At 43.4% G+C, this 23,491-nt stretch overlaps 2 protein-coding genes across 2 annotated transcripts; both read left to right on the top strand.

Moving 5' to 3' along the window:
• The first annotated feature begins 7,808 nt into the window (after positions 1–7,808).
• Positions 7,809–8,882, top strand: TMEM217 (transmembrane protein 217). The gene has a single exon (XM_055406887.2). The coding sequence runs from the start codon at positions 7,878–7,880 to the stop codon at positions 8,454–8,456; it is 579 nt and encodes a 192-aa protein (XP_055262862.1). The 5' UTR covers positions 7,809–7,877; the 3' UTR covers positions 8,457–8,882.
• A 9,742-nt stretch (positions 8,883–18,624) lies between these two features.
• On the top strand, positions 18,625–22,512 carry TMEM217B (transmembrane protein 217B). The gene is given in 3 exon segments (XM_055407278.2): positions 18,625–18,687; positions 21,932–22,483; positions 22,485–22,512. Coding segments are annotated over 2 exon segments (552 nt in total). The 5' UTR covers positions 18,625–18,687; positions 21,932–21,959.
• The last annotated feature ends 979 nt before the right edge of the window (positions 22,513–23,491 follow it).

Here is a 23,491-nt window from a genome sequence, read left to right as displayed (position 1 = left end):
TTACTCCTTGAAAGGAAAGTTATGACCAACCTTGATAGTATATTAAAAAGCAGAGACATTACTTTGCCAACCAAGGTCCGTCTAGTCAAGGCTATGGTTTTTCCCGTGGTCATGTATGGATGTGAGAGTTGGACTGTGAAGAAAGCTGATCGCCAAAGAATTGATGTTTTTGAACTGTGGTGCTGGAGAAGACTCTTGAGAGTCCCTTGGACTGCAAGGAGATTCAACCAGTCCATTCTAAAGGAGATCAGTCCTGGGTATTCATTGGAAGGACTGATGCTAAAGCTGAAACTCCAATACTTTGGCCATCTCATGGGACGAGTTGACTCACTGGAAAAGACTCTGATGCTGGGAGGGATTGAGGACAGGAGGAGAAGGGGACGACAGAGAATGAGATGGCTGGATGGCATCATCGACTTAATGGACATGAGTTTGAGTGAACTCTGGGAGTTGGTGATGGACAGGGAGGCCTGGCATGCTGTGATTCATGGGGTCGCAAAGAGTCGGACACGACTGAGCGCCTGAACTGAACTGACTGAACTGACCCCTTGGCATAAAGCAAAAATGACAATAGCAAAAACTTGTATATAGTACAATGCTTACCATGTTCCAAGCACTGTTCTGAATGTTTTAAATATATTAACTCGTTTAAGCCTCACAACAACCTTATGAGGTAAATATTGTTATTATCCTTGTTTTATTTTAGTGTTTGTTTTTTTTTTTTATCATACTTCACATGCTCACGGTTAGACTTATCATAATCTTTGGTGCATGACATAGCCCTAAATGATGCATGCATAACTCCTTTATTTACTTTAAAAATATTACTCATTTTTAATAAAGTAATATTTACCCTCAAATCCTCTACCCAAAGTGAAATTAAGATCTTGTCAGTAAATCAGATCTGACTATATGATCTCCCCAACCCATTTCACTTCCTCCCCTGGCCCAAGGTGATGGTTGTTTAGAATCCCAAGTTCATCATTCCTTTATTTTCCTTATATAGTCTTGTAGTTTTATTGCATCTGTATATAGAGTCCAAAAATTGTGTGTGTGTGTGTATATAACATACCTATAGTTTCTTTTACCTGTGTATCTTCTTTTGGTACTTTTTCACTTGCTATTACATTACTAAGATTCATTCCAATTGTTCTGTGTTGCTACAGTAATTCACTTTGATGACTGCTTAACATCCCATCGTGTGAATACGTAGCAGTTTATTCGTCTTCAAACCAATCTTTACTGAAGTACCTATTACGTTCTTAGTGATTTTTTTCTTTTCTGGTTATCCACTGGACTAACTCTATCATATCCAGGATTGCTAAAGGCTTCATGTAATTTGAGCAGTTTTCTTCATCATTTTTAATCGCTGCATGAGATCTTGAAAGACTCGCAATGATGCTTTGCAAATTACTTGCTTTGTGTCATCAGTTATTTACACTGGGCTCTCAGAGAGGGGCTGAACAATAAAGACTTGATTTGATGGACTTGGTGCACACAGAGAACCCTTAGTTTCAGCCTAGGGGAATGTTGTGGTGATAGGGGAAAATGGGGAACATCAGTTCATTGATTAATATTTCCTTGTTATGATCACTTTTCCTTCCCTGGTCAGCCTGGCAATCGTGGAAGTTTGGATTTTGACCACTGAGATAACAAGAATCCCCTGCACCTCAGAAAATTCCCTAACACTCCTGACACAAAAGGTAGAATCCATTTCTCCTCTCTCTGAAAATGGCCTAGCCTTGATGATTCACAAGAATGAAGTGCAGCATTAGTTCAATAGCCAAGACATGGAAACAACCTAAATGCCCATCAACAGTTGACTAAGGAAAATGTGATATGTATATAAATATCATATATATAATAGAATCTATTCAGCCATAAAAAAGAATGAAATGATGCCATTTGCTGCTACTTGAATAGACCTAGAGATTATCATACTAAGCAAAGTAAGTCAGACAGAGAAAGACAATGCCATATGATATCACTTATGTGTGGAATCTAAAATATGACACAAATGACCCTAGCTACAAAACAGAAACAGACTCACGAACATAGAGAACAGATTTATGGTTGCCAAGGAGGAGAGTTGGGTTGAGAGTTTGGGATGAGCAGATATAAACTATTGTCTATAAGATAGATAAACAAGGTCCTACTGTATAGCACAGGGAACTCTATTCAATATCCAAATAATAAATAATAAACCAAGGTGGAAAACCAAATGGAAAACCAAGTAATAAACCAAAATGGAAAAGAATATGAAAGAGAATATATACACACACACAATACACACATAACTAAATCACTTTGCTGTACATCAGAAACTAACACAATGTTGTAAATTAACTATACTTCAAAAAAGAAAAGAACAGAGTACAGTAGAAGCAACCCTGTGCAACTTCCAAGGCCAAGTTTAAACAAGGTGATACAGCTTCCCCTAGTTCACTCTTCTGGGGACATTCACTCTGGAGAAGCCAGTCAGCAAGAGATGAAGAAACCCAAATGAATCCACACAGAGAGACCACATGAAAAGTCCTATATGGGGAGGGACTGAGACCCCCAACTGACAGCTGTTAGCAATCGCCAGACATGTGCGTGAACGAGTCTTCAAGGAGAGGTCCCCCAAATTCATGAGTGGTGACAAGATCTCCTGGATGTGTCCCGTCCAAATTCCTCATCATGCACAGTGTTAAGCTAACCTGCAGAATCCTCCACGCACAGAATCCACATGCATAATGAATAACTGTCTTATATGTCTTATGCTACTAAGTTTTGGAATAATTTGTTATGTTGTTGTTGATTGGTTGCTGAGTCATGTCCGACGCTTTGGCGACCCCATGGACTGTAGCCCACCAGGCTCCTCTGTCCATGGTGTTTCCCAGGCAATGATACTATAGTGGGTTGCCATTTCCTTCTCTAGTCAATGATACTAGAGTGGGTTGCCATTTCCTTCTCCAGGGGATCTTCCCAATCCAGGGGTCCAACCCTCATCTCCTGCATTGGCAGGCAGGTTCTCTACCACTGAGCCACCAGGGCAGCCCATAATTTGTTATAATAACTAGTAAAATTACAGAAAGAGAAAAAAGTAACCAATACACCCAATTTTAAAGATGTGGGGACTTCCCTTGGTGATCCAGTAGTTGAGACTCTGATCTCCCACTGCAGGGGGCATGGGTTCAATCCCTGGTTAGGGAACTAGTATCCTACAGGCTGTGTGACACAGCCGAAAAAAAAGAAAATGTGGAGGAAATTCCTTGTTGGTCCAGTGGTTAGGACTCCATGCTTCTATTGCAGGGGGGTACAGGTCCCATCCCTGTAGTTGGGGAACTAAGATCCCACAAGTTGTGCAGCAAGTCCAAAAAAAAAAGATGTGGAAGCCGAGGCCTGGCAAGGATAAGTACACAGTAAGTGGAGAAGCTAAGCAGAAATAACAATAGTCTTGCCTGGGAAATCCCATAGAGAAGCCTGGCGGGCTATAGTCCACAGAGTCAAAAGAGTCAGACAGGACTTGGCGACTAAACAACAGCTTATGCTTTAAAATGGTTAAGGTGGTGAGTTTTATGTTATGTGTATTTTACCACAGATAAAAATAAAATTTAAACACTTAAATAAATAATTCCAGGAAGAGTCATAACCATGCCTGTTTCATAATGTGGTATTTTTGTAGTTCTGTTGTTTCTGCTGGTTCTCCCAGTGCCTCGTTCCTTGTATGCTCAGGTATGTTTCACTACGTACTAGTCATTGTCCCTGAAGAATTACTAAGGTAATTCTTTAAGGACCAGCACAAAGATGTATCCCTCCAGAGGGGAGGTGAGCTTGTTTCTCCCAGGCCCTTAGAGACACTTCCAGTTTAGGACTACGTTATTTTTTATTTTATTTTTGGCGGCACTGGGTCTTGGTTGCTGTGAACGGGCTTTCTCTGGTTGTGGCGAGAGGGGCCTTCTCATTGCAGTGGCTTCTCTTGTTGCAGAGCACGGGCTCTAGGACACACAGGCTTCGGTACTTGTGCTTCAGGGAGCCCTGGCTCAGTAGTTGTGGCACAGGGCTTAGTTGCCCTGCCGCATGTGGGATCTCACCAGACCAGGGATTGAAACTGTATGCCCTGCATTGGCAGGCAAATTCTTAACCACTGGACCACCAGAGAAGTCCTGCGTTCCGTTCCGTTCCATCGCTCAGTCGTGTCCGACTCTTTGCGACCCCGTGGACTGTAGCCTACCAGGCTTCTCCGTCCATGGGATTCTCCAGGCAAGAATACTGGAATGGGTTACCGTTTCCTTCTCCAGGGGATCTTCCCGACCCAGGGATCGAACCCGGGTCTCCCGCATTGAAGGCAGACGCTTTAACCTCTGAGCCACCAGGGAAGCCCATGTGAAGTCCTAGGACTACTTTAAACCAGACTTATTACTTAAAAGTTTTTTTAAATACTTCATGTAATTTGGGCTACAAATCTGTAAAAAGTTAGTTACAGTGACAGTGTCTCAAGGAGCATTTTCTCCTGAAATGTTCAGTTAGGACTAAGTTAACTACCTTGGAGTCTCCTCGGAGAAGATGGAGGCAAGTTTACTTCTGATTCCCCTTTACTGTAATCATAACCTTTTGGGGCCATGACTAATATAGGGAAAGCCTTCTAATAGACTCTCCACCTTGGTGGACCCTGAGCTTTAATTTCATTCCACGTTATGCTGCAGAGTTCTCATAATGAAATTCAAGTTTGCCCAGATTGGCAAAGGGGCTTCCCAAGCAGCGCTAGTGATAAAGAACCTGCCTGCCAATGCAGGAGACTTAAGAGATGTGGGTTTGATGCCTGGGTCGGGAAGATCCCTGGAGGAGGTTGGGGGGGCAGGGCATGACAACCCACTCCAGTATTCTTGCCTGGAGAATTCCATGGACAGAGAAGCCTGGGATCACAAAGAGTCGGACACGACTGAAGCGACTAAGCACACACACACAGATTGGCAAATAACCTCAGAGCAGATTTGCCTTTCATGCTTGCTTACCTGCCCTGTTCCAGTTCCTGAAGTCCTATAGTCTTTTTTTTTTAATGTTATAAAGTGATTTTATTAAATTGATTTGGACATACCGTAGGTCAAATAATATTTTCCGAAGATAACAATTATGGACTTTAAAGCTCGACATAAAATTAGTAGCTTCAAAAGTGTTAGTCATATTCCCCAGCAACAGCATGATAAAATAATTCAACTATGTAGAAATATAGAACTCTAGGACTAGCTGGAAACTCGGAAATCATTTAGCCTAATGTCCTCATTTTGTACGTGAGAAAACTAGACTCAAAGATTAAGCGATTTTGCCCAAGCTCACATACGTAATAGTAATAAAGCTAGAAATCAAACCAATTTTTCCTAAAACTAAAATTCTATCAATGATATTTCAACTGGCTCGCTATCAACTAAAAGTCTAGGCTTTTCTCCACACTACTGTGACATGAAAGAGTGTTAAGACACTACAGTAAATCGTAGTCGAGGAATTCAGGCCTGGAAGGGGTTTGTCAAATAACTAAGCCAGCCCTCTCCTTGCAAAAAGGAGGAAAATTACGCGAAGTGACTTCCCAAAGGCTTGTTAACAGAGCTACCCAGATGAAAATTCAGATGGTAACACGTGTACCCCCAAATCCCATCTCCCACTTTCAACCACTCAGTTATGTGCCCCTTCTAAATCTCCTTTATGCGCTGAGGTTTTAGTTACATGAAAACCCCTTCCAGTCAAACAGAAGATATTAATTCAAATATGAAGAGAAAATCAAGCTTTGTTTCCTATTTCGGTGACTATTTCGGGTAGTTCATTTTCCAACCTCTCAAGACAGTGGACAGATACTGCTACCCTGATCACCCAGTTCAGAGCTTTCAAAAAGCCTTCATTTCCCCCAAAGACTTCCTGAGCAAAAACGACTACATGTGGGAAATCAACGAAAACAGGAATGAGGAGAGAAACAAAGTTCAAAATCAGTTGCTTTTTGTTGTCATTGGGGACTTTTGGTCTTCTGAACATTCCTGGAGTTCCTCCACATGAGTGTTTAATATCAATCTTTGTGCTTTTAAGCCCCTGGAATCTTCCTCTTGAAGAATAACCTCGTTCGTCTCACTTGCAGGGAAAGGCCTGCCCAGTGTCCCCTGCAGCCGGGGGCGAGATCCTGCGTGCTGGCCTTGGTCCCCGGGAGCCTCGCCTTGCAGCGTCACTATGACATCCCACCTCCTCCGCATCAGACAGCAGCCTCCCAGGAAGCAACCACTGTGGGTCCAGGAGTGCCAATCCTTCCCTGTGAGGCCTCCCTGCACAGCTGCTGCTCCGGCGGTCTCCTGTGATCTTGAGGAAGGAGCTCTCTCTTCCACAGAGATGTGTCTCTTGGATTTGCAGGTCACAGTGACGGAAGTCAAAACCCCCAAGGCATTCCAGAGGAAGAGTCAGGGCCCACTGTGGCTGAAGGGCAGCAAGAGCCTCGGGATCCTGGGTGAGAATCCGGCCCTTGTTATGGTCAAACAATGGAGGCGTCCAGCGGCAGCAGCGATCTGCGCTGGGTGCCCGGAGGTTCCTCAGCACCTGAGTAGGATGCTCCGCTGGCTCTGCTGGGACGCGAGGCGCGCCGGTGCCTCGGCCGCCCGCCGGGTCAGCGCGGCCAAGGCCTTCTCGCCGCCCCGGCCCCCCGCTCCCAGCGTGCACCGCGGCGAGCGCTCGGGTGGGACCCTATAGTCTTTTGTCTCCTACTTCCTATCTTGTCAGCACTTCTGTACTTTCAAGAATATTTAGAAACTATTTTACCCAGCAGTTTTTAGTTTTGTTTTTTTTTAACCAGCAAGTTGGCTCCACTAACCTTAGCAATCGGAAGTCCCTCTATCTTTTCTTTCTTTTTATTAATTTCTGTTCTTTTCTTTGTTTTCTTCCTCCTATCTTTTTTTATTCTTATTGGATGTTTTTTCCCCTGACTCCCTAAGTTGAATGCTTAGCTCAATATTGTCTTTTCTTTTTCCATGATAAGGCTATTCTAAGTTTTTAAATTTCCCTTAAAGTACACCTTTCATTGTATTCTTCACGTTTTGATACATAGTGGAGGAGTGATTACTCAAAACCTAATGTTTTCATCCCCTCGCCCAGCAAGGCTATTGTGCTGCTACCCTGACTTTTCTCCTGAGATACCTGCACTGAAGGTCTGGACAATGCGGCCAATTTTCCCAATTGGGGGGCAGCAATGATAACCCAGGGCAAAACTGGAAGAGAAAGAGCACAATTTAACTTTCTTTATTCAGTATTTTAGGCTTCCCTGGTGGCTCAGATGGTAAAGAGTCTGCCTGCAGTGCAGGAGACCCAGGTTTGATCCCGGGATCGGGAAGATCCCCTGGAGAAGGAAACGGCAACCCACTCCAGTATTCTTGTCTGGAAAATCCCATGGATGGAAGAGCCTGGTCAGCTACAGTCCATGGGGTTGCAAAGAGTCGGACATGACTGACTCTTTCTTTCTTTCTTATTCAGTATTGTCCAATACAGGCTACAGATGAAAATCACTAGGAAGTTTTTTAAAATACTGATGTCTGGGTCATACCCAGAGAATGTTCTAGCTGGTGTGAGGTGGGGATTGTCAATAATTATAATGTGAAGCCGGGGTTGAGAACCACTCCTCCAGTTTATCTGCTCACTGCCACCAGCCTGGGACTGCCTCCTCCTTCCTCCCCACTCAAACTCCCAAACAATTTTAAACAGCCTTCCGTCTTCTCCAAGCTGTTACTGCCTGGTGTCCACATTTCTCTGTATTGCTTCTCCAGGTGAACTGGGGGAAGGAGGCAGAAGTCCTGGGTAATTTGGCACATTGGCAGGAATCACAATTATCCCCGGCCCTGCTATTGTCTGTCTTCACAGGAGGTCTCAGCATGAAACAGCAGCACTGGTGTGGCATGACGGCCAAGATGGGCTCCCTGTTGTCAGGGGTCTTTACCATCACCGCCGTGGACTTGTACCTCATCTTCGAACAGAAGTACTTAAGGAGAAACAATTGCACTGAGCAAATGTCACAGATCAAGAACCCAAGTATCCTGATAAAGCTGTTCATCATCTGTTGGAGCCTGACTATCGTCTTCTTCCTATCTTTCGTCACCATCCTCGTCAGCTGCTTGCTCCTATATTCAGTGTATGCACACATGCACAGGGGCCTGGTAATCTACATTGTTTGGATCCTTTTCTACGAAACCGTAAACATTGTGGTACAATGCCTGACCAATGACGACTCTTCCACTGTGGAAGTCAGAGTCATGCGCTGGTTTGGTCTGGTGTCCCGTATATGCATGCACTGTTTCTGGATGTTCTTTGTCATCACTTACGCCTACATGATCTACAAAAATAAAAGTCAGGGCAATATCCTCTCCTACAACAGACGTATTTCTACCAGCAGTGGAGTCTTCCCGCGGCGGAAATCCAAGATCATCAACTTTTCCCGCCGCTACAGTGAGTAACGTGGCCCTGTTCCACAATGGCAGGTTCTCATGGTAGTTCATTTTCCATCTCATTCACTTTTCAGTAAGCAGAGACTCTACTACCACCCTTTGGGGGGAGATACGGTGAGAAAAGGGATTACCATCACAGGTGGAACACCTTGCTAGTAGAGGATGTTTAATTAGAGGACATTGTTACTTATCAAGTTCTCCTTGACTTCCTCTTTCCTTTTCTTGTCAGTACCACCTTATTGGTCAAAATGAAGAGAGGCAGGGATGAAAAGAAGCTGAATTGCAGTCTGGCAATCCTTTCATCTTGGTGTGTCTTCATCAGCCTTCAACTCACAGCTCTCTGGACATAACCCTAGAATAGGCAAACCTGTATTTATATCTCAGATTGTTGTAGCAAAAAATATATTGTTGGGGTCTTGAGATGGTTTTTTGCTGCTTTTTTCCCCTGTGTCATCTATACTATATTCCATATAAGTAAAAGAATAAAAATAGAGACAAATCATACTTCATTTTCTGTCACTTCCATCCTCTCCCCCAATAAAAACTGTCAAGAAGCACAAATGCACTTGTGATTAATCAAAAGCTATTTGTTAAACTCTTCTGTCTGTCACTGTGCAGGACACACTGTGTATATCTCCACTGCAGGAGGATACCAAAAAGTATAAGATATAATTCCTGACCTTGAGGATTTTGCAGTTTAGTGGGAGAGATTAAATCGTGTTTATGTTTATGAATCGATTAGCCAACCACATAAGATGGTACAAGATTACACAATATCACGTATCAACAAACTTCACTTTGAGTTCAGGGGTCAGGAAATGTCAGAAGCAGTTTAAGCCAGAATGGAAGACACACTGAGGAAACCTCTACTTCAAACATTATAGACTTTATGTTAGAGGTTTACTAATAGCTTTCTTGGAAGGACTGATGTTGAAGCTGAAACTCCAATACTTTGGCCACCTGTTGCGAAGAGCTGACTCATTGGAAAAGACCCTGATGCTGGGAAAGATTGAGGGCAGGAGGAGAAGGGGATGACAGAGGATGAGATGGTTGGATGGCATCACCGACTCAATGGACATGGGTTTGGGTGGACTCCGGGAGTTGGTGATGGACAGGGAGGCCTGGTGTGCTGCGGTTCATGGGGTCACAAAGAGTTGGACATGACTGAGCAACTGAACTGAACTGAACTGAATAGGTTTCTTGAGGTATAACTGATATACAATATATAACACAGGCTTCCCTGATGGCTTAGATGGTAAAGAATCTCCCTGCAATGCAGGAGACCTGGGTTCAATCCCTCGTTTGGGACAATCCCCTGGAGAAGGAAGTGCAACCCACTCTAGTATTCTTGCCTGGAGAATCCCCATGGACAGAGGAGCCTGGAGGGCTGCAGTCCATGGGCTCGCAAAGAGTCGGACATGACTGAGCAACTAAACCACAACCACAACAAATACGTGTTTAAAGAATACAATTTAATAAGTTTTGGCATAAGTATATCCCAGTGAAACCATCACCGTAATTGAATACGTGAACATGTGTATCACCCCCAAAAATTTCCTCTTTATTCCTATCTCCTGCCCCTTCCTGCACTACCACCCCCACCCTGCCACCACAAAGCACTCATTTGCTGATTTTCTCTATATGTTAGTTTGTATCTTCTAGAACTTTACATAAATGAAATCACAGAGTATATAATCTTTTTTGCCTGACTTCTTTTGCTCAGCCTAAGCCCTTGAAGATTCGTTCATGTCATTGTGTGTATTGCTAGTTCATTATTTTTTTAATACTTATTTGGCTGCCCTGAGTCTTGGCTGTGGCATGTGGGATCTTTAATTATGGTATGTGAACTCTTTGATGCTGCATATGGGATCTAATTCCCTGACCAGGGATGGAACCCAGGCCCCCTGAATTGGGAGCTTGGAGTCTTAACCCCTGAACCACCGGAGAAGTCCCTATAGCTCTTTCTTTATTGCTGAGTAGTATGCAATGGCAAGAATGTACCACAGTTAATCCATTTGCTCACTGAAGGACATAGAATGGTTTGTAGTTTGGGGCAATGTGAATAAGAACAGTATAAACACTTGTGTATAAAACTTTGTGTGGACTTAAAAATTTCATTCATCTTGAGTAAAGGTGGTGCTGTGGTAAAGAACCCTCTGGCAGTGCAGGAGATATCAGAGACGAGGGTTCAATCCCTGGGTCCAAAAGATCCCCTGGAGGAGGGCATGGCAACCCACTCCAGTGTTCTTGCCTGGAGAATCCCATGGACAGAGGAGCCTGGCAGGTTACAGTCCATAGGGTAGCAAAGAGTCAGATATGACTGAAGCAACTTCAGTTCAGCCGGTCAGTCGAGTCTGACTCTTTGCAACCCCATGGACTGCAGCATGCCAGGCCTCCCTGTCCATCACCAACTCCTGGAGCTTACTCAAACTCATGTTCATTCAGTTGGTGATGCCATCCAACCATCTCATCCTCTGTCATTCCCTTCTCCCACCTTCAATCTTTCCCAGCATCAGGGTCTTTTCAAATGAGTCAGTTCTTCACATCAGGTGGCCAAAGTATTGGAGTTTCAGCTTCAACATCAGTCCTTCCAATGAACACTCATGACTGATCTTCTTTAGGATGGACTGGTTGGATCTCCTTGCAGTCTAAGGGACTCTCAAGAGTCTTCTCCAACACCACAATTCAAAAGCATCAATTCTTCGGTGTTCAGCTTTATTTACAGTCCAACTCTCACATCCATACATGACCACTGGAAAAACCATAGCCTTGACTAGACGGATCTTTGTTGGCAAAGTAATGTCTCTGCTTTTTAATATGCTGTCTAGGTTGGTCATAACTTTTCTTCCAAGGAGTAAGTGTCTTTTAATTTCATGGCTGCAATCACCATCTGCGGTGATTTTGGAGCTCATAAAAATAAAGTCTGACACTTTCCACTGTTTCCCCATTTATTTGTCATGGGACCAGCTGCTATGATCTTAGTTTTCTGAATGTTGAGTTTTAAGCCAACTTTTCCACTCTCACTTTCATCAAGAGGCTCTTTAGTTCTTCTTCACTTTCTGCCATAAGGGTGGTGTCATCTGCATATCTGAGGTTATTGATATTTCTCCCAGCAATCTTGATTCCAGCTTGTACTTCATCCAGTCCAGCATTTCTCATGATGTACTCTGCGTATAAATTAAATAAGCAGGGTGACAATATACAGCCTTGATGTACTCCTTTCCCGATTTGGAACCAGTCTGTTGTTCCATGTCCAGTTCTAACTGTTGCTTCTTGACCTGCATGCAGGTTTCTCAAGAGGCAGGTCAGGTGGTCTGATATTCCCATCTCTTTCAGAATTTTCCACAGTCAAAGTTGTGATCCACACAGTCAAAGGCTTTGGCATAGTCAATAAAGCAGAAGTAGATATTTTCTGGAACTTTCTTGCTTTTTCGATGATCCAGCGGATGTTGGCAATACGATCTCTGGTTCCTCTGCCTTTTCTAAATCCAGCTTGAACATCTGGAAGTTCATAGTTCACATACTGCTGAAGCCTGGCTTGGAAAAATTTTGAGCATTACTTTGCTAGCATGTGAGATGAGTGCAATTGTGCAGTCATTGAGCATTCTTTGGCATTGCTTTTCTTTGGGATTGGAATGAAAACTGCTCTTTTCCTGAGTTTCCTGCCACTGCTGAGTTTTCCAAATTTGCTGATGTATTGAGTGCAGCACTTTCACAGCATCATCTTTTAGGATGTGAAATAGCTCAACAAGAATTCCATCACCTCCACTAGCTTTGTTCATAGTGATGCTTCCTAAGGCCCACTTGACTTCGCATTCCAGGATGTGTGGCTCCAGGTGAGTGATCACACCATGGTGATAATCTGGGTCGTGAAGATCTTTTTTGTATAGTTCTGTGTATTCTTGCCACCTATTCTTAATGTCTTCTACTTCTGTTGGGGCCATACCATTTCTGTCCTTTATTGTGCCCATCTTTGCATGAAATGCTCCCTTGGTATCTCTAATTTTCCTGAAGAGATCTCTAGTCTTTCCCATTCTATTGTTTTCCTCTATTTCTTTCCATTGATCACTGAGGCAGGCTCTCTTATCTCTCCTTGCTATTCTTTGGAATTCTGCATTCCAATGAATATATCTCTCCTTTTCTCCTTTGCCTTTCACTTCTCTTCTTATCATAACTATTTGTAAGGCCTCCTCAGACGACCATTTTGCCTCTTTGCATTTCTTTTTCTTAGGGATGTTCTTGATCATTGCCTCCTGTACAATGTCATGAACCTCCATCCACAGTTCTTCAGGCACTGTCTATCAGATCTAATCCCTTGAATCTATTTCTCACTTCCACTGTATAATTGTAAGGGATTTGATTTGGGTGATACCTGAATGGTCTACTGGTTTCCCTACTTTCTTCAATTTAAGTCTGAATTTGGCAATAAGGAGTTCATGATCTGAGCCACAGTCAGCTCCAGTCTCGTTTTTGCTGACTGTATAGAGCTTCTCCATCTTTGGCTGCAAAGAATATAACCAATCTGATTTGGGTATTGACCATCTGGTAAAGTCCACGTGTAGAGTCTTCTCTTGTGTTGTTGGAAGAGGGTGTTTGCTATGACCAGTGTGTTCTCTTGGCAAAACTCTGTTAGCCTTTGCCCTGCTTCATTCTGTACTCCAAGGACAAATTTGCCTGTTACTCCAGGTATTTCTTGACTTCCTACTTTTGCATTCCACTCCCCTATATTGAAAAGGACATATTTTTTTAGCCTGCATACAAATATCATTTTAACTTTTTAAGAAACTAGCACTCTCTTTTCAGAGGGGCTATACCGTTTTACTAATATATTTCCATCGGTTGTGTATGAGAATTCCAGTTTCTCCACATCCTTGCCAGTACTGGATATGGACAGTAAGATTTTCATTCTAGCCATTCTAATAGGAATTTCACTGTGGTTTTAGCTTGCATCTCTCTAATAACAACGTTGAGCATCTTTTCATGTGCTTATTTAACATCCTTATATCTATTTTGGTAAGGTGTCTATTCAAATTTTGGCCCATTTTTTTTTATTATGTTCACTAGTTTATTTTTTATTTTCCACAGATAAATGATAACATGGAGTATTTTTCTCTGTCTGATTTCACTAAGCATAGTACCCTCCAGGTCCATCCATGTTGTTGCAGATGACAAAATTTCATTATTTTTTAATGGCTGAGCATAATAGTATTCCTATATATAAGAATACTATTATGTATATATTATTATTGTATATCTTATTATATCTATTCCACATCTTCTTTATCCATGACTCTGTTGATGGACATTTATATTGCTTCTACTTTTTGGCTATTGTGAAAAATGCTTCTCTGACCATCGTTGTCCTCAAATTCCATCCGTTGCTGTAGCATGGGTCAGAATTGCCTTCCTTTTTTAAGGCTGGATAATATTCCATAGGGCTTCCCTGGTGGCTCAGCAGTAAAGATTCCACCTGTCAATGCAGAAGATGTAAGTTTGATCCCTGGGTTGGGAAGATCCCCTGGAGAAGGAATTGGAAACCCACTCCAGTATGTTTGCCTGGGAAATCCCGTGGACAGAGGAGCCTGGCTGGCTATAGTTTATGGGATGGCAAAGAGTCAGACGTGACTATACAACTAAACATCAATATTATTATATGTATACACCACATTTTATTTATCCATTCATTCATTGATGGGCATTTGGCTTTTGTCACAATAGCCACCTTTTGGCTATTGTGACTAGTGCTTCTATGAATGTTGGTGTACAGATATCTGTTAGAATCACTGCTTTCGGTGGGAATATCCTCAGAAGTGAATAGGATAATTCTGTGTTTCATTTGTAGAGGAACCGCCATCCTGTTTTCCACCACAGTGGCACATCCCCCCCAATAGTGCACAAAGGTTCTAATTTCTCCTAGTCTTCCCCAGCACTTATTATTTTGAGTTTTTGATACTAACTACTCTAATGGGTGTGAGGTGGTGTCTCATTGTGCTTTTTAATTCACATTTCCCTAATGTTTAGGGATGTTGAGCATTTTTTTTCATGTGTTTATTGGTCTTTGTATATCTTTGTAGAAATATCTATTCAAGTCCTTTGCCTATTTTTAGTCATTATTTACATCATTGTTGGCTTATAGAAGTTCTTTATATATTCTTATTTATCATATATTTGATTTGCAAATATTTTCTCCCATTCTTTGGGTTGCCTTTTCACTCTATTGATGTGTTCTTTCATGCATAGAAGTTTTTCATTTGGTGTGGTGCCATTAATATATATGCATATTTTTTTCCTTTTTCCCCCTATACTTTTGGCATTATATTCAAGGAATTATTGCCCAATCCAATGTTATGAAGCTTCCCTAACGTTTTTCTTTCTAAGTTTCATAGTTTTTTTTCCCCTAAGTTTCATAGTTTTAACTCTTACATTTAATTTAAGCCTTTGACTGATTTTGAGTTAATTTTTATATATGGAGTAAAGGCAAGGGTCTAGTTTCCTTCTTTTTTTGTGTGGATATCTGATTTTTCCAATACCATTTATTGAAAGGACTGTCCTTTCCCCCATTGAATAGTCCTGCAACACTGTTGAAACTCATTTGACCATATGTATTAGTCTGCTCAAGCTGCCATAACAGAATACTGCAGACTGCATGGGTTAAACAGCAGACATTTACTTTTACTCTCACAACTTACTGTGCTTGAGTCTCACAATTCTGGAGGCTAGAAATTCACTATCAAGATGCCGGCAAATTCGGTTTCTGGTGCGAGTTCTCTTCCCAGCTCGAAGACAGCCTCCTCCTCTCTGTGTCATCATGGTTTTCCTTCTGCACACTGGTTGGTGTCTCTTCTTCTTTTCATAAGGACACCAATCCTACTGAGTTAGAACCCTACTCTTATGACTACATTAAATTTTATAGCCTCCCTGAAAGCCCTGTCTTCAAATATAATCACATTGGGGGTCAGGGCTTAAACATGTAAATTTAGGGGAGGAGACACAATTTTGTCCATAACACCATATATGCAAGAATTTATTTCTGAGCTCTCTATTCTGTTGTATTGGTATATATGTCTGCCTTTATGCCAGACATTCACACATTTGATTAATGTATTTAGCTTTGTAATATACTTTGAAAGCAGGAAGTGTGGCACCCTCAACTTTATTCATCTTTTTTGAGACGTTTTGGTTATTGGGGGTCCCTTGAGATTGTATATGAATTTTAGGAAGGATTTTCTATTTCCTAAAAAAAAAATGCTGTTGGGACTTTAATAGGAATTACATTGAATCGGTAGGTATCTTCAGGTAGTAGTGTCATCTTAACAGCATTAAGGAGTATGTTTTTCCATTTATTTTTGTATTTTCTTTAATAACTACAAGCAATGTTCTCTAGTTTTCAGTGTAGTTTTTCACTTCCTCGGTTAAATTTATCCCTAAGTGTTTTATTCTTTCTGATGCTATTGTATAGACCTGTCCAGGTCAAGAAGCAACAGTTAGAACTGGATATGGAACACCAGACTGGTTCAAAGTTTGGAAAGAAGTATGTCAAGGCTATATATTATCACCCTGCTTATTTAACTTCTATACAGAGTACATCATGCGAAATGCTGGGCTGGAAGAAGCACAACCTGGAATCAAGATTACTGGGAGAAATATTAATAACCTCAGATATGCAGATGATACCATTCTTAATTGCAGGAAGCAAAGAGAAACTAAAGAACCTTTTGATAAGGGTGAAAGAGAAGAGTGAAAAGGCTGGCTTAAAACTCAACATTCAAAACACTAAGATCATGGCATCCAGTCCTACCACCTCTTGGCAAAGAGAAGGAGAAAAAATGGAAACAGTGGTAGATTTTATTTTGGGGGGGCTCCAAAATCACTGCAGACAGAGACTGCAGCCATGAAATTAAAAGACACTTGCTCCTTGGAAGAAAAGCTATGACAAATCTAGACAGCATATTCAAAAGCAGAGATATCACTTTGCTGACAAAAGTCCGTGGAGTCAAAGCTATAGTTTTTCCAGTAGTCATGTATGGATGTGAGAGCTGGACCATAAAAAAGGCTGAACACTGAAGAATTGATGCTTTAGAACCGTGGTGTTGGAGAAGACTCTTGAGAGTTCCTTGGACAGCAAGATCAAACCAGTCAATCCTAAAGGAAATCAACCCTGTATATTCATTGGAAGGACTGATGCTGAAGCAGAAACTCCAGTACTTTGGCCACCTAATGTGAAGAGGCAACTCACTGGAAAAGACTGATGCTGGGAAAGATTGTGGGCAGGAGGAAAAAGGGGCGACAGAGGATGAGATGGTTGGATGGTATCACTGATTCAATGGACATGAGTTTGAGCAAACTTTGGGAGATGGTGAAGGACAGGGAAGCCTGGAGTGCTGTAGTTGATGGGGTGGCAGAGAGACACTTAGTAATTAAACAAGGGGATTCAAACCCACCATTTTCCAAGCTGTTCTCCTCCTCATCTTCTCCACCCCTACACTCAGTGTGCCTCGCCTCCGCCTCCGCACTCTCCGCCTTAGTGCATGGGCCACCCTCCACCCGGGTGCCCATTCCAGACTCCTCCCACAGCCCCGGGTCCCAAACACACAGCCCCACACCTCTCTGTTGCCTTGCTTCACCCCATTTCTTTCAACAGCCTCTCAACTGCTCTGCCTCCCTCCACTCTTGCCCCCTTTCTGACCCATGGTCCCCACAGTATCAAGAAAGGTTTGTCTTCAATGCTCTGGAAAGTGCTCTGTGAGTGGGGACGAGGTGAGGCTTGGTTGATGGGGATAGGGAGGTATCCGTGCATCTATCCACCAGCGGCACACTGCCTCCCCCGCCCCACCTGAAACCCTTCAGGGCCTGGGGTACAGTGAGAAGTTTGTGTTTCAAGACCTAAGACAAGTCACAAACAGTTGGAAGGTCAAGGGGGAATAAGATGTAAAAATATTTGGACTAAACTTTGAAAATACTATGCTGGGTCAGGGAAGGGATAAATTAGGGGGTTAGGATTAAGTTATATAGACTACTATATATAAAATAGATAACTAATAAGAATCTACTCTATAGCACAGGGAATTCTACTCAATACCCAAAATGACCTATATGGGAAAAGAAGTTAAAAAGCAGTGGATGTATGTATATGTATAAACTGATTCACTTTGCTGTATAGCAGAAACTAGCACAATATTGTAAATAAACTACGTGCTAAGTCGCTTCACTCGTGTCCGACTCTTTGCAACTTTATAACCCATAGCCTGCCAGGCTCCTCTGTCCATGGGATTCTTCAGGCAAGAATACTGGAGTGGGTTGTCATGCCCTCCTCCAGGGGATCTTCCCAACCCACGGATTGAACCTGCATCTCTTATTAAGTCTCCTGCATTGGCAGGCAGGTTCTTATCCACTATACTCCAATAAATTAAAAAGATAATAATAAAGAAGAAAAGACTATGCTGTGAAGTAAGCCAGACCCAAAAGGACAAATACTGTATGATTCCATTTATACAGGGTCCTTGGAGGTAGTCAAATTTATAGAGACAGAAAGTAGAATTAACGGGCTGGGGAGCAAGGAGGGAGGAAAAATTAGTGTTCTATGAGTACAGGGTTTTTTCTTGGAGAATATGAAAAGGTGGAGGTGGGTGGTGGTAATCGCTGCACAGCAGTGTGAATGTACTTAATGTCATTGGATTTATGTTATGTATATTTTGGTGTTGTTGATTAGCAGCTAAGTCAGGCCTAACTCTTTTGCGACCCCATGGACTGTAGTCCACTAGGCTGTTCTGTCCATGGGATGCTCCAGGCAAGAATACTGGAGTGGGTTGCCATTTCCTTTTCCAGGGGATCTTCCTGACCCAGGGATCAAACCCACATCTCCTGCTTGGCAGGTGAAGTCTTTACCACCGCACCACCTGGGAAGCCCTATATATATATTTTACCATAGCAATAAAGCAATTGCACTGACCCAAAAGAGGAATATTTGGGATTGATAGAGTGAGTGAGGAGCAGAAGGCTGGAGGGAGGTGACTGGCAGCCCATCTCTGCTCTGACAGGACTGAGGAGGAGCCCTGTCCACTCATCTTATAAAGAAGCCCTGCCAGCTGTCGCTTACTGGCAACACACCAGTCAGAGGCCTGTCCGTGTTCCCCGCGCGTGTGACTTGTCCCCGTGACTTCTGCCCTCACAGTGGTAGCTGGCTGGTGTGGTGAGTGAAGAAGAGGCAGCTTTGCTCTGGAGTTCTCCAAACTGGGAGCTGGTAAGAAGGTGATTCAAGCTGGGAGGGATGTTTGTTCCAGGGTCCAGCCCTCCCCAGTCTTGGGCCCTCTGCCATAGACACCCTCAGCAGGTCTGTGTGGGTGCTGGTCACCTCCAGCCTGGCTGGGGGCAGCCCCTAGAGTTCAGGTCTAACAGGCCGGGGGGTCTGCCTGCTTACATCGCCTAGCTTACTGCTGCAGCACGTTCGCCCCAGGCAGACGAGACAGTCAGCCTTGCATCCGTCAACCATCCCCCCATTCCACTCACTGCTGGAGGAATGCTGTGACTCGGGAGGATTCTGGGTCAGCCCCAAGGAGTAATGCTGGGAAGCTCCATTTCTAAGGGCTTGGACAGAAAGAAATGGACGCCCAGGGGAAGGCCAGGGGGTGATTCTAGGCTCTTGAGGAGCCAGGCTAGTTTCCTGAGAAAATTTTATTTATTTTCAGAGAAACAAATATCCCAGAAAGAAGCCCAGAACTGACTCTTCCAATATATTTTTTTAAAAAACTATTTATTTACTTTTGACTGCCCTGGGTCTTTGTTGCTGCACACGGGTTTTCTCTAGCTGTGCAAGCAAGGGCAATCCTCTAGTTGCAGTGCACAGGCTTCTCATTGCAGGGGCGTCTCTTGTTGGGGAGCATGGGCTCTAGGGTGCATGGGCTTCAACAATTGCAGCACGTGGGCTCAGTAGTTGTGGCTCAAGGACTTTGTGGCCCTGCAGCATGTAGAACCTTCCTGGACCGGATATCAAACCTGTGTCCCCTGCACTGGCAGGCAGATTCTTAACTATTGTACCAGCAGGGAAATCCATCTACTTTTATTCTAGATAGTTCAGTTCAGTCTCTCAGCCATGTGCAACTCTTTGCGACCCCATGGACTGCAGCACGCCAGGCCTCCCTCTCCATCACCAGCTCCTGGAGTTTACTCAAACTCATATCTATTGAGTCGGTGATGCCGTCCAACCATCTCATCGTCTGTCATCCCCTTCTCCTCTCGCCTTCAATCTTTCCCAGCATCAGGGTCTTTTCAAATGAGTCAGTTCTTCACATCAGGTGGTCAAAGTATTGGAATTTCAGCTTTCAGCTGAATATTCAGGACTGATTTCCTGTAGGATGGACTGGTTGGATCTCCTTGCAGTCCAAGGGACTCTCAAGAGTCTTCTCCAACACCACAGTTCAAAAGTACCAATTCTTTGGCACTCAGCTTTCTTTATAGTCCAACTCTCACATCCATACGTGACTACTGGAAAAACCATAGCTTTGACTACACAGACCTTTGTCAGCAAAGTAATGTCTCTGCTTTTTAATATGCTGTCTAGGTTGGTCATAACTTTCCTTCCAAGCAGTGAGCGTCTTTTAATTTCATGGCTGCAATCAGCATCTGCAGTGATTTTGGAGCCCCCAAAAATAAAGTCTGACACTGTTTTTGCTGTTTCCCCATCTATTTGTCATGAAGTGATGGGACCAGATACCATGATCTTAGTGTTCCGAATGTTGAGTTTAAGCCAACTTTTTCCCTCTCCTCTTTCACTTTCATCAAGAGGCTCTTTAGTTCTTCTTCACTTTCTGCCATAAGGGTGGTGTCATCTGCATATCTGAGGTTATTGATATTTCTCCCGGCCATCTTGATTCTAGCTTGTGCTTCATCCAGCCCAGGTTTCTCATGAGGTACTCTGCATATAAGTTAAATAAGCAGGGTGACAATTCACAGCCTTGATGTACTCCTTTCCCGATTTGGAACTAGTCTGTTGTTTCATGTCCAGTTCTAACTGTTGCTTCTTGACCTGCATACAGATTTCTCAGGAGGCAGGTCAGGTGGTCTGGTATTCCCATCTCTTTCAGAATTTTCCACAGTTTGCTGTGATCCACACAGTCAAAGGCTTTGGCATAGTCAATAAAGCAGAAGTAGATGTTTTACTGGAACTCTCTTGCTTTTTCAGTAATCCAATGGATGTTGGCAATTTGATCTAAATCCAGCTTGGACATCTGGAAGTTCACGGTTCACATACTGTTGAAGCCTGGCTTGGAGAATTTTGAGCATTACTTTGCTAGCGTGTGAGATGAGTGCAATTGTGCAGTAGTTTGAGCATTCTTTGGCATTGCCTTTATTTGGGATTGGAATGAAAACTGACCTTTTCCAGCCCTGTGGCCACTGCTGAGTTTTCCAAATTTGCTGGCATGTTGAGTGCAGCACTTTCACAGCATCATCTTTTAGGATGTGAAATAGCTCAACTGAAATTCCATCACCTCCACTAGCTTTGTTCGTAGTGATGCTTCCTAAGGTCCACTTGACTTTGCATTCCAGGATGTCTGGCTCTAGGTGAGTGATCACACCATGGTGATAATCTGGGTCGTGAAGATCTTTTTTGTACAGTTCTGTGTATTCTTGCCACCTATTCTTAATGGCTTCTGCTTCTGTTAGGTCCATACCATTTCTGTCCTTTATTGTGCCTGTCCTTGCATGAAAAGTTCCCTTGATATCGCTAATTTTCCTGAAGAGATCTCTAGTCTTTCCCATTCTATTGTTTTCCTCTATTTCTTTGCATTAATCACTGAGGAAGGCTTTCTTATCTCTCCTTGCTATTCTTTGGAACTCTGCATTCCAATGGATATATCTTTCCTTTTCTCCTTTGCCTTTCGCTTCTCTTCTTTTCATAGCTATTTGTAAGGCCTCCTCAGACAACCCTTTTGCCTTTTTGCATCTCTTTTTCTTGAGGATGGTCTTGATCACTGCCTCCTGTACAATGTCATGAACCTCCATCCATAGTTCTTCAGGCATTCTATCAGATCTAGTCTCTTGAATCTATTTCTCACTTCCACTGTATAATCGTAAGGGATTTGATTAAGGTCATACCTAAATGGTCTAGTGGTTTTCCCTACTTCCTTCAATTTAAGTCTGGATTTGGCCATAAGGAGTTCATGATCTGAGCCACAGAGGAGCTTCCTAATTCCCACAAGCCTGACACCAAAAGGAGTACCCTTTGTGCCACCTTAAAGCACAGCTGCCACTGGAACAGCAGAGCTACCTGAGAAATATTCCAGGTCAGTGAGGCCCCCACTTCCCAATGATGTGCTCCCCTTTAGCTAACGAGGCCAGAGCCCACATGCCTCGACTTCCAGCCTGTTGCTTGTTCACCCATCACTATTACTGTTAGCTCTTCCATTTACATCTAGTGGCTTGAGAATTTGCCCCGGGCCAGCTCTACCATCTCATCGGGTATCTCCACAATTTTTTTTCCCCTGCAGCCGATGTCTCTGGTAAAACAAGTATAAAATGAATGACAGGAAGTACTCCATCGTGATAGGCACCTTCTGTTTCCTCAACACTGTCCAGTTCCTCATCTTTGAAGTGAATGAGCTTGCCTTCTTTGGCTATGAAGAGCAGTTCAGCGTCTACCAGAAGACCAAGTATGAGCTGGTCTCTTGGGTTGTGACCTACAAGAAGAACATCGGCATCGGCCTGTCCACCGTCACCCTTCTGGTCTGCTCCTTGTTCCTCTACTGCATCCACACCAGCAACTACATGGGCATGTTCTGCTACAGCGTGTGGGTTATCATCTATGAGCTGCTCAGCCTCTCCATCATCCTGCTCACCAACATGGCCGTCAAAGAGCAGTTCAAGGAGCTGACGTACCTGCACTTGATCTTCCAGATCTCGCGGATGCTCCTGCACTTGTTCTGCCTGCCCTTCGTCACCAAGTATGGATACTCCATCTTCAAGGACCCCAGGGCTGTAAGCAAGATTGGCCAACGCAGACGCTCTAGCATCAGTACAGTCGAGTCGTGGCCACCCGTCCGGGGGTAGTTTGTACTGCAAGCTGAACTGAACCATGCCAGGAAGAAGGAAGTGCAACAGCACTCCCCAGTGATGGCTCCCACTTCCCTGCCTGCCTTGGGTTGATTCTGCTTACCTTTTCAGGGCTCTTGAGTTTTAAGTGCTTAAGAATGGCTCTTGGGGGTTGGGGGGAAGGGAGGATTGCGTGGATCAATTATTGTACCTGTGTGTGTTTGTGCCTTGTTTTAGCCTTTAATTGAAGACCACCTTTGTGCTTGTTTAATCATCTCTTTGGTGTATGCTGTGGTCTCTCTCTGCACATCCTTAGTTTCTAACTTTTCTCTTATGGATTGCCCCACCGATGCCTAGTTCTGCTGAGTCCTTTATGAGCAGTGCTGCTCGATAGAAAAATCTGTGCTGATGGGACTGTTGGATATCAGCGCTGTCCACTGGTCACATGTAGCTATTGAGCACTTGGGATGTGGCTATTAAGATCCAGGAATCAAATTTAAAATTTTATTCCACTTCAGTTTGTTTCCACTGCAAGAGCCATATGTGGCTGGCTTGTGGCCACCATATCAGAGATTTGCAGTAATCTGTGGCCTCATTTTACTCCTGAGCATAACAGCAGACCTCCTTTCCAGCTTCATGCATCACTCTGCTTTCCTCGTGATGTTCAAAAAGCAGTTCCTCATGCTGGTTCATAACATGGCAAGAAGAATCCCCATTTAAGAAAGCTCCATGATTTCTCAACTTAAGCACTGTTGACATCTTGGACTGAATAATTCTGTCTCATAGAGGGCTGTCCTGTGCATTGTAGGATGTCTAGCAGCCTCCCTAGCCTCCATCCACTAGATGCCAGAAGCATCCCCTAGCCTTGTGACAAACAGAAATATCACCAGGCAATCCCAAACATTCTCTGGTAGGGGTCAAAACTGCCCCCAGATGACAACAACTGTTTTCAAGAAATGTACCTCAAGCCCGCTGAGAGCTTATGCCACTACTCTAATGGAGAAAATCTTTTATGAGAG

Source organism: Moschus berezovskii, chromosome 23 (genome assembly GCF_049115385.1).
Source record: "Moschus berezovskii isolate FMDL1 chromosome 23, NW_MosBer_1.0, whole genome shotgun sequence".
Taxonomy (NCBI): domain Eukaryota; kingdom Metazoa; phylum Chordata; class Mammalia; order Artiodactyla; family Moschidae; genus Moschus; species Moschus berezovskii.
This window is presented reverse-complemented; position numbering and strand designations above follow the sequence as displayed.